Source organism: Doryrhamphus excisus, linkage group LG21 (assembly GCF_037039965.1).
Source record: "Doryrhamphus excisus strain RoL-2023G ecotype Guam linkage group LG21, RoL_Dexc_Guam_v1.1, whole genome shotgun sequence".
NCBI lineage: Eukaryota > Metazoa > Chordata > Actinopteri > Syngnathiformes > Syngnathidae > Doryrhamphus > Doryrhamphus excisus.
Window position 1 is genome coordinate 14,556,986 of NC_136377.1, and position 14,336 is coordinate 14,571,321.

The following is a 14,336-nucleotide window of genomic DNA, read 5'->3' on the forward strand; positions in this document are numbered from 1 at the left end:
GTTCATTCAAGTTGTTATCCACTTTCTTACTGTCCACTTTTCAGTGGACAAACATGAATATCCATCCATCTCGCCATCCATCCATTTTCTATGCCGCTTATCCTCGCTGGAGTGTATTCCTGCTGACTTTGCACGAGAGGCGGGGAATTCTGAAAACATGAAGCGAAACTGAAACACTTTGAAAAAGCACAAACAATCAAAATGCAGAATGAAACACAGGAGCCGTGCGGAAGCCGAAGCTGGACTGAAATGCTGTGGAAATACACTAAAACATGAGCTCTCTCAACCATCTCTGGTTGATTCAATGCATGTATTTACTTCTCTTCTCCTTCTGCTTGGCATGTGATTAGCATACACTTCAGTACTCCGTCCCCTTTGTGTACTGTCTGTTTGGACAGGTATGAAGGAGCCTACTCCAGTAAGCTTTGAGCAAAAAGTGGAATCAGCAGTCAATGTTAAGAATGTAGCGGTGTGCCCTTGCAATCCAAAATCAAAGTTGTCGGCAGGTGGCAGTGATTCTATTACAATGATTTCCGTCTATTCATTCATTCATTTTCTACCGCTTATCCTCACGAGGGTCGCGGGGGTGCTGGAGCCTACACCAGCTGTTTGCGGCCGAGAGGCGGGGCAATTTGGAGTTGCCAATTAACCTAGCATGTTTTTGGAATGTGGGAGAAAACCACAGGGAGTATACGCAAACTCCACACAGAGATGTCCGAGAGTGGACTTGAACTAGATTGAACAAGAACTGAATTAAATATATTTTGAAAAGTCTTAATATTTTGATGTTGGATGTTCATAGACAATAACAAATGACTCTAAATGTGGGAATATTTACAAAAGCCTGTTGGGTGGTTGCAATCGCAAATGAATGTTGTCAAGAAATTGTAATTTGTTGTCTCATCAATGAAGCCATTGCCCCAATTAGTTGATAGGTGGCAACGATAAGAAGGCAGTGACCGTAGTAATCTAACTGTACCCAATGCAGAAGGGGGAATTGAACCAGGTACCTCTGCGTTGGCTCATGTACTTTATCAACCAAGCCACCCTGTCACAGTCAAAGAAAGAAACTGCTGTGGAGAGTCTGACTTGTTGACACATTTCTTGGTCGTCACAGCAAAAATACCAGAATGAGTCATTTAAGAAATGTGACTGTTTCAAGGATTTTCAATAAATACGTACAGTAAGTCCAAGTCCAAGCATATTTGTGCAGAAAGCACAAATTGAGTTGTTTTTGAGATTGAGATTGAGATTGACCATGAACACTTAGTATACGGTATATGTAACTTAACACATCACACATATCTTCAAGTCGTCAATGTGTCCACTTGGTCAGTGGTATATCTTTCTACATGACGCACAAATGGCTCTCGGTCGTTATGGGTTAAGAGTCCCATGAGAGAGTTTAAGGCAAAATCAAAAACAAAAGGTCTTAAATGATGCAGGAACACCGTGAGTGAAACCGAGTGGAAAGACCACAAACACTTTCTGTCAAACCAGTTTGACCAGAAGAAGACAGCAGATGCCCTTAGGTTGCGGAAGGGGGGGTGGACCTGTGATGCTTACGAAACCGTGACAAAAAGCTTACGACTGTTGTTTAATGAAAACTTAAATAAAATACACACAAATCAGTCCAAAAAGGTGAAGTTCAAAGGTCACATTTACACATAAGTGCACATGGTTATTATTGTTAGTTACTGTCTTAATGTCTGCAGTCTTCCATCTGCCAGTGAGAGGCCAGCAAGTGTCTTTGTTACTAAATCGTCACGATTTAATTCATTTATATTGAAAATCCCACATTATGACATGAATTAAATACACTTAAAGATGTACTATATTATGTGCTATGTTGAGGTACCTGCAGAAGAAGTACTAAGAAGTAAATAAGTAGCAGAAAGACGACAAATAAAGTTTGTCCACATGTCAGAGGTACGTCTTTGATGGGTTGGCAGACGCGTCCTCCTGTTCACTCCTGGTGGAGTCTAAAGTCCGGTCCAGCTCAGCCCTCTGCAGCTGAGACTTGGTGGACAGCGCCTCGCTTTGCTCCGACGGTGCCGAGTCCTGTCGCTTCAACTGAGACTTGGTTGAGGCAGCCCAGGACCTCTCGGATGCTGGTCTGAGACCTGGCTCGGGTCCGTCTGTCCAAGTGGTCCTGGCGAGCGGCTCAGACTTTGCAGAGGTCCCCTCGTAGCTCAGAGGCCGGTTGTAAAGCGCCCCGGCCGGCTTGGCTGCCGGTATCCTGTTGTGCTGCGAGCCAGGCCTGTTGGACCCGTTTGAGGAGCGGACCACCAGGTATCGAACCGACGGGCTCTTGTCGGCGTCGTGCGCTTTGAGGGGGCACGTGGAGCTGATGAACAAGCCCCCTCCCAGAATGAGCAAGATGGATGCCCCCCAGCCGATGTACAGACACGCACCGATCTCCCGGCGCTGAGCATCGATGGCGGCACTGTAGAATTTCCTGACCACCGCACCAGCTGCCCACGAGGTGGGAATCAAACACAGTAATCCCGTAACGATCAGCACCGCCCCTGCCGCCACTGCCACTTTCCCTTTGGACCCAGGCCGCTCCTCATCCATGAAGCGGGTGCACTTCCCCCCAACAAAAGCCAGGATGAGGCCCGCAGCGCCGGTCACGATGGCGAGTACGGTCAGCGCCCGGGCGGCCTGCAGGTCGGCACTGAGCGCCAGGAGCGACTCGTAGGGCTTACACTGGATCTGCCCTGTGCTCTGGACCACGCAGCTCATCCAGATGCCCTCCCAGATGGTCTGCGATGTGACGATGGTGCTGCCCACGAAGGCCGTCACCCTCCACATGGGCAGCAGGCAGCTGATGATGATGCCCACCCAGCCCAGCAGGCAGAGGGCGCTGGCCAGCATCTGCATGCCCATGGACGCCATGGCAACGTCTATTAGATGTCTTCTCCCTTCTTCTTCTTGTTGGACCACATGTGACAGACGCCGCTCGTCGGTTTGAGTGCCTTCTTCTTAGCTTGCAAGTCTCCAGGTGCTTTTTCCCGGGTGTGTCTCACTTTGGACTCGCTTGTTTTTGTTTGGTTCAGCCCCTCCCCTACTGCATCTTCATGTTCCCCTCCTCCCCGGGCTTGCTGTTCCTGTGCCTCTTGTCACCTGAGCAACTACCTGACTGTGACTACACAGGTGGCGACACCTTCTCTTAGGGAGCTGAGGGGGCGGAGTCCTGAAACGATGACATCATGTCATCCACTCCTTTCACATTGTCTGCCTGAAGAGGTCACTTTGGGCACACAAACGCACCTGATTCGCTACATCGCCGCTTGAGTCGACCTTTTCAAACACCGAATCAAAGCACTGATTCGTGCCAAAGGAGCCACAACCAAGTACTGAATACAGGACTTAAACATCATTTTTAGCAGAGTGAGTGTGGAATATATTAAAACAGATCCTTAGGAAACCTGAAGATAGGCTCCAGCATTCATACCCCGACCCCACTGACGATAAGAGACACAGAAAATGGATGGACGGTTTACTTGTTTGTTGGACGTCCCACTTGAAGTATGCTGGCAGTTTCATTCATTCAGTTTCTACCACTGGAGCCTATCCCAGCTGTCTTCGGGCGAGAAGCGGGGTACACCCTGGACTGGTGGCCAGCCAATCACAGGGCACATACAGACAAACAACCATTCACACTCACATTCATACCTATGGACAATTTGGAGTCTCCAATTAACCTAGCATGTTTTTGGAATGTGGGAGGAAACCGGAGTACCCGGAGAAAACCCACGCATGCACGGGGAGAACATGCAAACTCCACACAGAAATGGCCGAGGTTGGAATCGAACCCTGGTCCTCCTAGCTGTGAGATCTGCACGCTAACCACCAGTTTCAGTGAATGTCAATTTAAATGTCTGGTTGTTTCGGTGCCTGAGGCTGAATCCACCACACAGGAAATAGGAGGTGGGGGGCGGGGGGGGACCTGATGGGGTGACCCCATCAAAGCCCTCTCTTGGGTCTAAAATCAGTGACCTCTGACCTCTCACAGATGCACAGGTCTTGTAGGAAGACTTACCAGAAGAGTGGAAACTGTTACAGGAACAAGCTCCACGTTTCTCATCCCAATAAGTATTTCCAGATAAATGAAGTATTTCATAGAAGATAGTTTATCAGATTGTTGTATTATGAGATCTCACAGAGTATTGTATATACACGTACTGTACTTACTGTACTTACCGCCCCCCAGTGACGGGGAGTAGCAAATGCTGAAGCTGTTTATTTCACAAGTCTTCATTTTCACAGAGTCGCTTTGCAATTATTATTATTATTATTCTTATATCACATGAATCTTTTTAAAGAAGCTCAATTGAGCATTTTATTAGAAAAAAATAAGTATCAAATTCAAGGAATCTCAAAATAGTCACTTCACTGAAACTAAAAAAGCAAAGCATCATAGCACCTATTCCTGATACATTTATGTTACGTGTGACACATTGCTATCCTAACCTCTAAAAACACAGCATTGAAAAAAAACAGAATCAAACACAACTATGATCACATTTCCAAAACGTCTTTACAGTCTCACATCAGTTGTATTCTACGTTACATGCTAGAAAATAAGGAAAAGGTTGCGACCAAAAGTAGAATCAAGTCAACTGACAGTAAACAGAGTACATGTGACCTTCACTATTCCATATTATCACTATTCCGTGTTGGCCGCCCTCAGCATCTGTATGTGGAGCAAATGAGAACACCCCCAATGACGAGCAGCGCCCCAGAAGCCCAGCCCACGTAGATGGAGGCGCCCAGCTCCCCTCGCCTCTCCTCGGTGGGCAGTGGGTTGAAGAAGCCTGTGATGATGCTGTGGGCCGACACGCTGACGGGAATGATGCACAGGAGGCCGGCGATCACAAAGACCACGCCTCCCGCCAGCCCCACGTTGGCTTTGGTGGGCCAGTCGTGGCGGAAGAAGGTGGTGCATCGAGCCCCGAGCACAAACAGTCCAACGGCCACCACGCTGACGGCCAAGGAAACGCAAACCAAGGCCCTGGAGGCCTGCAGGTCACGGGGCAGCGCCAGGATCGAGTCGTAGGCCTTACACTGCGAATGGCCCGTGCTCTGGATCACGCAGTTCATCCACAGGCCCTCCCAGAATATCTGAGAGGTGACGATGTTGGAGCCCACAAAGGCCGTCACCTTCCAGGCGGGCAGCCCGCAGATGAGGATGGTCCCCAGGAAGCCGATGATGGCCAGGCTGATGCCCACCAGCTGAGTGTGCATGTTGCTTCCGCACACAGCATGTGGAGAAGTTTGCAATCAACACAGCCAAACTAAACAACTCTCACCTGAAACCCTGCCTGCCGCTTCAGCACAAGACAAACAAGGGAGGGACTCGGCTAGTTTGGAGATCAGGTTTCTTGTTCGTCCTGATTCCTGTATTGTTAAACCAAGAGGAGGAGGAGGAGGAGGAAGTACTTAAAGATGAAAAAGTGCATGCCTATGACAGAGAATTAGTGCCACATCAAAAAATACATTTTTGGAGATTTTGAGAATAAAATGGATAAAAGCAAATTAAGCTGCTTGTTCAGAGTTTTAGGAATGCTAAACATTAGCATTCAAGAGGTGAAGCCTGTTGAATTACTTTGGAAAAAAAAAACTGGAGTCCAGTGCTTTTAAAAGGTTAAACCCTGGCTGCCTTCCATTAGCGGTTTGAGTCACTCATTGACTTTCCCTCGGCATGCACCCTCAGGGAAAGGTCTGCCGCCATCATAAGCGTTGTTACACTGCTCCGAAAAGCTGAAGCGAACTTGGTGAGATCAACTTTTGGATGGCTGAGGGAGCGAGCCAATCACAGGGCACATATAGACAAACAACCATTCACACTCACATTCATACCTATGGACAATTTGGAGTCACCAATTAACCTAGCTGGAGGCTGCACGTTGATTAAGTGGTTAGTGTGCAGGCCACACAGCTAGGAGACTGGGGTTCGAGTCCCCGCTCTGGCATCTCTGCATGTTCTCCCCGTGCATGCGTGGGTTTTCTCCGGGTACTCCGGTTTCCTCCCACATTCCAAAAACATGCTAGGTTAATTGGCCACTCCAAATTGTCCATAGGTATGAATGTGAGTGTGAATGGTTGTTTGTCTATATGTGCCCTGTGATTGGCTGGCGACCAGTCCAGGGTGACCCCGCCTCTTGCGGGACAGCTGGGATAGGCTCCAGCATGCCCGCAACCCTTGAGGATAAGCGGTACAGAAAATGGATGAATTACTTTTGAGTAGCAACAAAATGGCCACAATTGCAACTACACTAAAAACAAATTCTTAGAAAGTGACACTAAATTGAAGAAACTTTGGAAACAAAAAAAACAATATTGTAAGTGCAGTCAAGGGAAGCACCAGTCATGAAAAAAGTAAAAAAAAAACAAATATTTGTGGACTGTTGTACGTAGCAGTCCAATATTTCCTGATCAAGCCTGCCTGCCCTCCCTCGATTATAGCCTGGCCATTTTATCAGCATGTTGCCAAAGCGTTAGAGAAACATTACACACCTTGCCCTTCTACAGCCCGTGTAATGTTTTGAATTAAATGTCACATTCTTGCTAATCAGACAGTAAAATATCTGCAAATGTCAGAGGCATTGGGAGTACTGCTACATCCTGAAGGGGTCAGGCTTTCATGAGCTGGTCTGACATTCTTCCATGGAGGAAAAGCCAGGTCTTTTTGGACTGTTAGAGTAACAAGGAAAATGCAAGATATGCTCCGCTGAAGGAATCAATTTGATTGCCAAGGTGGAGAATTATCCAAACACCATGTGGTCAAGACTTTTGCAACAAAGACATTTTTCTGCAGAAGGAAAGGCTGAACGTACTTCTAGATAACATGCTTTCAGATGAATAAATGAAGTATTTCAAGGCTGTTGTCTTAATCAGCAACCTGTATTTACTTTGTCTCACCAGCCATGAATCTCACTGTGCTACATCTTTCTTTCGGCTTTTCCCTTCAGGGGTCACCACAGCAAATCGATCGCTTCCATCCAACCCATCTGAGCTGGGTTGAGCCAGAATCAAAAACATCTTCTGTATAAACATTTAAGTTAAAATTGGTTGTACCTTCAAGCCAGAATGTTCTTTAAAAAAAAAAAGCATATTCAGGTGTGGCTCATGTTGGAGCTGCCATGTTTGTTTGCATTGACCCAAGGCCATGATTACACCTTTACACACCTGCAGACACCAATTCAATCCCGAGTACACAAGTTTAAGTTCCATGCAAACATGGTGAATTCAAAAAGTGATGTAATGCCTTTCAAAAACAAGACAGAAGAGGTTGCTGGAATTTAAAGTTACATTTATTAAATATAAAAGTAGAAAATGAACTGGTTGAGTAAAACAGGGTAAAAAGAATCAAACATACGCGCCTCCGCTGGTAGCTGAGCGTGGTGCCGAGTATTTCACAGAGTATCTGCCGTCCCTGTGGCTGCGACACTGGCAGCACAGCAATGCGCCCCCAATAAGCATCAGGCCGGAGGCCCCCCAGCCGATGAAGAGTGCGGCACCGAGCTCACGTCGCTGTGCGTCGCTCATGATGGGGTTGTAGAAGTTGCGGATGACCACATGGGCGGACCAGGACACGGGGATGAGGCACAGGATGCCACCTGCCAGGCAGAAGACCCCCGCGGCGATGGCGACACGGCTCTTGGCCAGCTCGTCGTCGATGCAGTTGGTGCACTTGCCCCCAGCGACAGCCAGTAGGAGGCCCATGAGGACCAGCAGGATCGAGATGACCACAAGGGCGCGGGCCGCCTGCAGGTCCTGAGGAAGCGCCAGCATGGAGTCGTAGACCTTACACTGCATCTGGCCCGTACTCTGCTTCACACAGTTCATCCACAGACCCTCCCAGAAGACCTGCGCCGTCACGATGTTGTTGCCAATGAAGGCCGACACCTTCCACATGGGCAGCGCGCACACGATGATGTCACCCAGGAAGCCAATGGTCGCCAGAAAAATGCCAAACATCTGGAGGCCGGCAGACGCCATGTTCGCATGCAGCAGGAAATGCAAAAGGAAAAGTGTGAGAATGCTAGCATCACCCCTCACCTTCTTTATTTATGTGCCCATGTGACACATGTGGGGCGCTCTGATTGGCTGTTCTCCTTGATTGCAAGTGGAAACACTTGTGAAGACCATCTCACACATACACATGCATTTCCTGGCTGCCTGATTGCTTTGAACACATCTGAGATGCTGGTAACCTTTTTTTAAACTGATCACATGATATCTTGTTGACTTTTAACATCAACTATTGAGGGATGGAAGGTTCATCCAATCAAACTAGTCCACCTGCGCTCGTTAGTCTAATTTAGATGACACACCAAAAGGACGAAGGAGCCTTCATGGCTAAAATTAAAAACACTTGCAGACTGAAAATGTAATCAAATGTGATTTTCATACTCCGTACTCGACTGTCATGTAAGACCACTTTTGGTGCATTAGTCGTCCATCACCACTAAATTAAGCAATTTCAAGCAAAATGCTAAAGTAATGCTGAAGTAAAAGACTACGATAAGGCATTGAGAAGACACACAGTAATGTGAAAAATATGAATCATAACATATTCTTGTTTTCAATTGAACTATATTACAAATGTATTTTCTGTGTGATTCCAATCGTTTTCTTAAGTTAAAATAACTGCACATTGGCATTTCCCTGATTGATCAAACACAGGAAAGAAACCTTTTCTACTTGGTGCCCCACCACCAAGCCCCACCTACCGTCTGAGTGTACGCTGAGTCGGCTTGTGGGGCTTGCTGGTTTCTGTTTGTCACCATATAATGTCTTTAATATGAGTGTGATGTCATTTTTCTTGCTATTGAAGTACCGCTGCATCCTGAAGGGGCGGGGGCGGGGGCGGGGGCGTGTGTGAGCTGGGAAGTGCCTGTCACTGACACGACCAGGGCTGCAGTTATCAAATATTTCCGTAAACAAGTCTTCTACCGAATTTTTTTCTGTGTGGAGTTTGCATGTTTTTTCTGGGTACTCCGGTTTCCTCCCACATTCCAAAAACATGCTAGGTTAATTGGTAACTCCAAATTGTCCATAGGTATGAATGTGAGTGTGAATGGTTGTTTGTCTATATGTGCCCTGGGATTGGCTGGCCACCAGTCCAGGGTGTACCCCGCCTCTTGCCTGAAGACAGCTGGGATAGGCTCCAGCATGACCTTGTGAGGATAAGAAAATGGATGGATGGTTTAATTGGTCAACATCCTATCAATGTCCAAGTAGACTTTATAATAACATCTTTACCCCGCCTCTCGCCCGAAGACAGCTGGGATAGGCTCCAGCACCCCCGCGACCCTCGTGAGGAAAAAGCAGTAGAAAATGAATGAATGAATGAATGAATGAATGAATGATATTTATGGGGGAAGTATTCCATCTGAGAGACAGTGGTGTCTTTCTTTGATGACGGCTTGGTCACTCAGCTCTTTGTGGTCTCTTAAAGCCACAGCAGCTATTGAAGTGAGGCCTGGCCTCTGAGTGTTGGACCCTCTCGTGATGGGTGTTTAAGGCAAAGACCACCCACATGGGGGGTGGAGGGGTGGGTGCTCGTCAGATTCTGAAGGTGCTATAAAAGCTTCTGTGTGCCGTGGGCTTCTCACACTTTCACTTTGATGAGATGGCGTCTTTGGGCCTGCAGGTTTTGGGCATTGGACTCGCGGTGCTGGGCTGGATCGGCAACATCCTGATCTGCATGCTGCCCATGTGGAAGGTGTCGGCCTTCATCGGCAACAACATCGTGGTGGCGCAGGCCATCTGGGAGGGCCTGTGGATGACCTGCGTGGTGCAGAGCACTGGCCAAATGCAGTGTAAGATCTACGACTCCCTGCTGGCGCTGCCCCCGGACCTCCAGGCTGCCCGGGCCATGGTAGTCATCGCCATCCTCTTCTCGCTCTTCGGCCTTTTGCTCTCAGTGGTGGGAGGCAAATGCACCACCTGCGTGGAGGACAAGGCGGCCAAAGCCCGGGTAGCGATTGCCGCCGGTGTTTTCTTCCTGCTTAGTGGCGCACTCTGCTTGGTGACCGTGTCGCTGCCCGCCAACACCATCATCAAGGACTTCTACAACCCGGCCGTGCCTGACGCCCAGAGGAGAGAGCTGGGGGCCTGCCTCTACGTGGGCTGGGGAGCTTCTGGACTTCTCCTGATCGGGGGTGCGCTCTTGTGCTGTCAGTGTCCGCCGCCGTCGAGAGGAGAGCGCTACGGTGCCGCCAAATACTCTGCCCCCAAATCCACCAGCCCGGCCAAGGAATTTGTGTGAAGTGTTTATCTTTGTGACTAACTTTAAGGACTAACCACGCAGACTGGATGAGGTACGTTCATGTCCGTAGAATGGGACCTCTTTTGTCTTCCATTACTGTCCTTAACACCCCTTCATGAACATACGCACTTGAAGTGTTTCTTGCGTCAATAAAAGTCTTTTTTTTATCTCATCTTTGTTTCATTCTTTTCTAATGTTTTGAGCACCTAAGATCAAACTAAAACCGAACAATACTGTCTGTTTGAGGACGGAACGAAAGTGTTGATCCATCACATCCCGAGAGACAGCGGCGAATAAAGAACGTTGTCACGTGTTTGTAAAGAAGACATGATGGAGGCTGAGTATCCATCAGGCTGACGCATCCTGGCAGATGTGCTCCTACTGGACTTCGAGGCATCGCACATTCTTGTGGCACATCAAGCGGTTTCTTAGCAACGTGAGCGCCAGCGTGCACGGCTGCTGTTGTCTCCGTGACACCACGTGTAAATCACTGTCCTGCGCAACGGTCTTCTGTCGAAAACATCTACAGTACAGACAGTCGCCTCCCGGGAACGCCTGCATGCTTTGCACAAAGGCAGACTAGTGGACCTCTTGTTCTTCTTTGTAGGCTACAAAGTCAACATTATTTCAATGTACAACGTCCATTTTAAAAGAGACGAGGTTCCCACCGTGGAGCTGAGACTGAAGATCCCAGCCTGTCAATCATTTGGCTGTGTCTCGACTGGTGCATTTTCATCATTACACTTAGCATTTTGAGTGCATAGTGGGGCAAAATGCAGTGATGTTGCACACGCTAACGGTAACGGTAAAAGACTAGCAACCCGTAGTAGTGGAAAGTACTGCAAAGCAATGTGAGTTATACGTGTTTTATTCAAAAAATAAAAACAATAAAATAAAATGAATAAGTGGGGAAAAACACTTTTACAGGGCGATTGAAATTCATTCATTCATTCATTCATTTTCTACCGCTTATCCTCACGAGGGTTGCGGGGGTGCTGGAGCCTATCCCAGCTGTCTTCGGGCGAGAGGCGGGGTACACCCTGGACTGGTGGCCAGCCAATCACAGGGCACATACAGACAGACAAACAACCATTCACACTCACATTCATACCTATGGACAATTTGGAGTCACCAATTAACCTAGCATGTTTTTGGAATGTGGGAGGAAACCGGAGTACCCGGAGAAAACCCACGCATGCACGGGGAGAACATGCAAACTCCACACAGAGATGGCCGAGAGTGGAATTGAACTCAGGTCTCCTTGCTGTGAGGCCCATTAATAAGGAGAGCAGATGATAAAAGCAAAAATAGAAGAACGATAGAAGAAGAAGATGCGAGTGCTATTGTAAGTCAGTTATTTCCAAAAAGCTGAAACGTGACATGGAGGTAATGGTAAAACATTTGCAAAGAGAAACATGTCAAGTCTTGATGAGTAAGACCACTCGGAGGTGTAATAATCTTCTCTCGTCATCTCATCTGCAAAGTTGAAACAAAGGTCAGCCAATCAGGACAAACACACACAGTGTGAGTGAGACAAAGACACTCACACATAGTCCATGTTGGATGAGGCGCTCCTTGCGGACACAAACTTGGCAGGCACGTTGGGGCGCCCGTCCCTGGGGGGGCAGTTGTTGCAGAGAAGTCCTCCTCCCAGCAGCAGCAGGGCTGCTGAGCCCCAGCCAATGTATAGCGCTGCACCGAGCTCCCGCCTCTGAGCGGCAGTCACCAGCGGGTTGTAAAAGTCTCGAATGACGGCGTGGGCCGACCACGACACGGGGATCATGACGAGCAGCGCGCCGATGACGAACATGACGCCGGCCACAATGCACGCTTTGGCCTTGGCTGTCTCGTCCTCCACGCAGTTGGTGCACTTCCCCCCCACTGCCGCCACCAGCACACCCAGTACGCCCACCATCACTGAGATGATCACCATGGCGCGGGCTGCCTGCAGGTCCTGGGGCAGAGCCAGCATGGAGTCGTACACTTTGCACTGCATCTGGCCCGTGCTCTGGACCACGCAGGTCATCCACAGACCCTCCCAGATCACCTGCGCCGTCACGATGTTGGCGCCCACGAAGGCCGTCACCCTCCACATTGGCAGCGCGCAAGTGACGACTGCGCCCACCCAGCCCACAAACGCCAGCAGTACGCCCAACATCTGGAGGCCCTGAGACGCCATTGCTACAAGCCGGGATCTAAAGTGAGGTTCACGGCTGATCCGCAGTCTCTTCCAACGTCAAAGGGTGGAGTTTGGGAGCTTGCGTACAATGGACGAAAACTGACACCTGAGAGCTTTCTTTCTTCTCGTCTTTTGTCTCTTGCCTCCTTCTTCTTCTTCTTTGTTTTCACGCACACAGGCTGTATCACCTGCAGCCGGGAGCTACAATGGCCCACCTATGCACTCGCACACACATTCGTATATTATCTGCAAAAAGGATTACACACACACAGGCGAGGCTTTGAGCAAACATTTAATGTGATAGTTTCGGTGCTTTTATTCAAACTGAGAAAAACGTGGAATGAAAGCACTTTTTTCTGCGTGACTTTTTCTATATGTTGAAAAAATCATCACTCATTTGAAAGAACGACTTTACGTTACTATTCCTTACATTCTATTATTTACCTTCATTGAACAAGAAAAATGATAACACACGTCAACAACACTTGAAATACCCTAAAACGTGTTCTATAAAACCTTCTGATGGACATTAAGTCTACATAATCGAGAAAGAGTATGTTCTTCATAAATCATATTTAAAAAGGCAGAATATCCTCAATATTCCTCAGTCTTTGCAATGAATACAGTACATGAAAACCACAAGAGCAGTCATTTCAGCACAATATTTATTCATTTTCAGTCGTACATAAGTTTCATAAAAGTGAACTACCACAAACACACAGAACACATTAACACACATTAACACACAGAATTTGCCAATGAAACATGTCGGTGATGTAGACAAATAATGGTAATGGTAATGGTTTTATTTCATTTGAACATGCATCAGATTACAATTGAGTGCATCCCATAATCAGTTCCCAGTTCCACATGTCCAAAAGGAGTAGGAAGAAGCAAAGCTTATTAAATCCTACCCCTCCATCTGGTACTTTTACAATCACTAACTGTTACATCACTTCCTGCTTTCCATAATACAGTTTAAGGTTTGTTTTTTTTTAATAATGCACGATATGAGCATCCAATGCCATAATGGGTACCATAGTGCGTGTCAATATAGTGATATATATAGCACATCATGACTGGTTCAAGACTCTTCATCCTTGTATTTAGCAAACATCAACTGCTTGTATTGTTTCTTGAATTGGCTCATCGTTGTGCATTGTTTGATTTCCTTACTCAATCCATTCCATAGTTTGATTCCACATACTGAAATGCTATGGCTAGCATAACGTAGTCCTAGCATAGAAGTGTTTCAAATGTACTTCTTCCCTGAGATCATATTTCTTTTAGAGATCATATTTTCTATTTTTAGCTAATTGGTTGTTTTTAGCCTTATGCATTATTTTAGCTGTTTGAAAATTAACTATATCAGCAAGTTGAAGTATTTGTGATTTTAGAAATAAGTCATCTTGTTATGTTCATAATATGAAGTGTTAGTTATTTACACAACGGTAGTAACATCAAAATCAAATCTTTCCACATTGTGAAAAATGTATGACTTTACATTCAAACGCTGCGCACATCAAACTCTGCTTACACAAATAAATCAATGCCTACGATTTACAAACAATTTAATATTTATTAATTCACCGATACTTACGCTTGATTATGTAAGCTTTGCGACGTAATGTTGACTTTTTTAAGGACTGGACGGAAGCGCACAAAGAATGCTGGGATACGAGGGGCCACGAAGGTTGGTTTCGATGCAGACTTCTTCTCAATGGAGAAGGAGGACACATATGTCGGCCGTATTCGGACAGCCTTCGCGCAGCATGATGACGTCATGCAGCATACAAACGCGCACTTTCAGGATGCAGACCCCGAATTCAAACACAGCCGTAGGAAATATTACAGTCACGTGACTAACCCAATATG

At 47.1% G+C, this 14,336-nt stretch overlaps 4 protein-coding genes across 4 annotated transcripts; 1 reads left to right on the top strand and 3 right to left on the bottom strand.

Moving 5' to 3' along the window:
• Positions 1–1,559: 1,559 nt before the first annotated feature.
• Positions 1,560–8,067, bottom strand: LOC131138197 (uncharacterized). Its single transcript, XM_058086918.2, has 2 exons — positions 7,527–8,067; positions 1,560–2,906 (listed from the first exon to the last, which is right to left on the bottom strand). Exons 1-2 carry the CDS (start codon positions 8,005–8,007, stop codon positions 1,924–1,926), a joined length of 1,464 nt encoding a protein of 487 aa, XP_057942901.2. The 5' UTR covers positions 8,008–8,067; the 3' UTR covers positions 1,560–1,923.
• Positions 4,232–5,330, bottom strand: LOC131138196 (claudin-4-like). The gene has a single exon (XM_058086917.2). The coding sequence runs from the start codon at positions 5,248–5,250 to the stop codon at positions 4,693–4,695; it is 558 nt and encodes a 185-aa protein (XP_057942900.2). The 5' UTR covers positions 5,251–5,330; the 3' UTR covers positions 4,232–4,692.
• A 28-nt stretch (positions 8,068–8,095) lies between the features above and the next one.
• On the top strand, positions 8,096–10,432 carry LOC131138833 (claudin-4). The gene is made up of 2 exons (XM_058088098.2): positions 8,096–8,217; positions 9,665–10,432. The coding sequence occupies exons 1-2, from the start codon at positions 8,212–8,214 to the stop codon at positions 10,280–10,282; spliced, it is 624 nt and encodes a 207-aa protein (XP_057944081.2). The 5' UTR covers positions 8,096–8,211; the 3' UTR covers positions 10,283–10,432.
• A 1,215-nt stretch (positions 10,433–11,647) lies between these two features.
• On the bottom strand, positions 11,648–12,461 carry LOC131138268 (claudin-4-like). Its single transcript, XM_058087064.2, has 2 exons — positions 11,830–12,461; positions 11,648–11,758 (listed from the first exon to the last, which is right to left on the bottom strand). Exons 1-2 carry the CDS (start codon positions 12,459–12,461, stop codon positions 11,755–11,757), a joined length of 636 nt encoding a protein of 211 aa, XP_057943047.2. The 3' UTR covers positions 11,648–11,754.
• Positions 12,462–14,336: the final 1,875 nt, after the last annotated feature.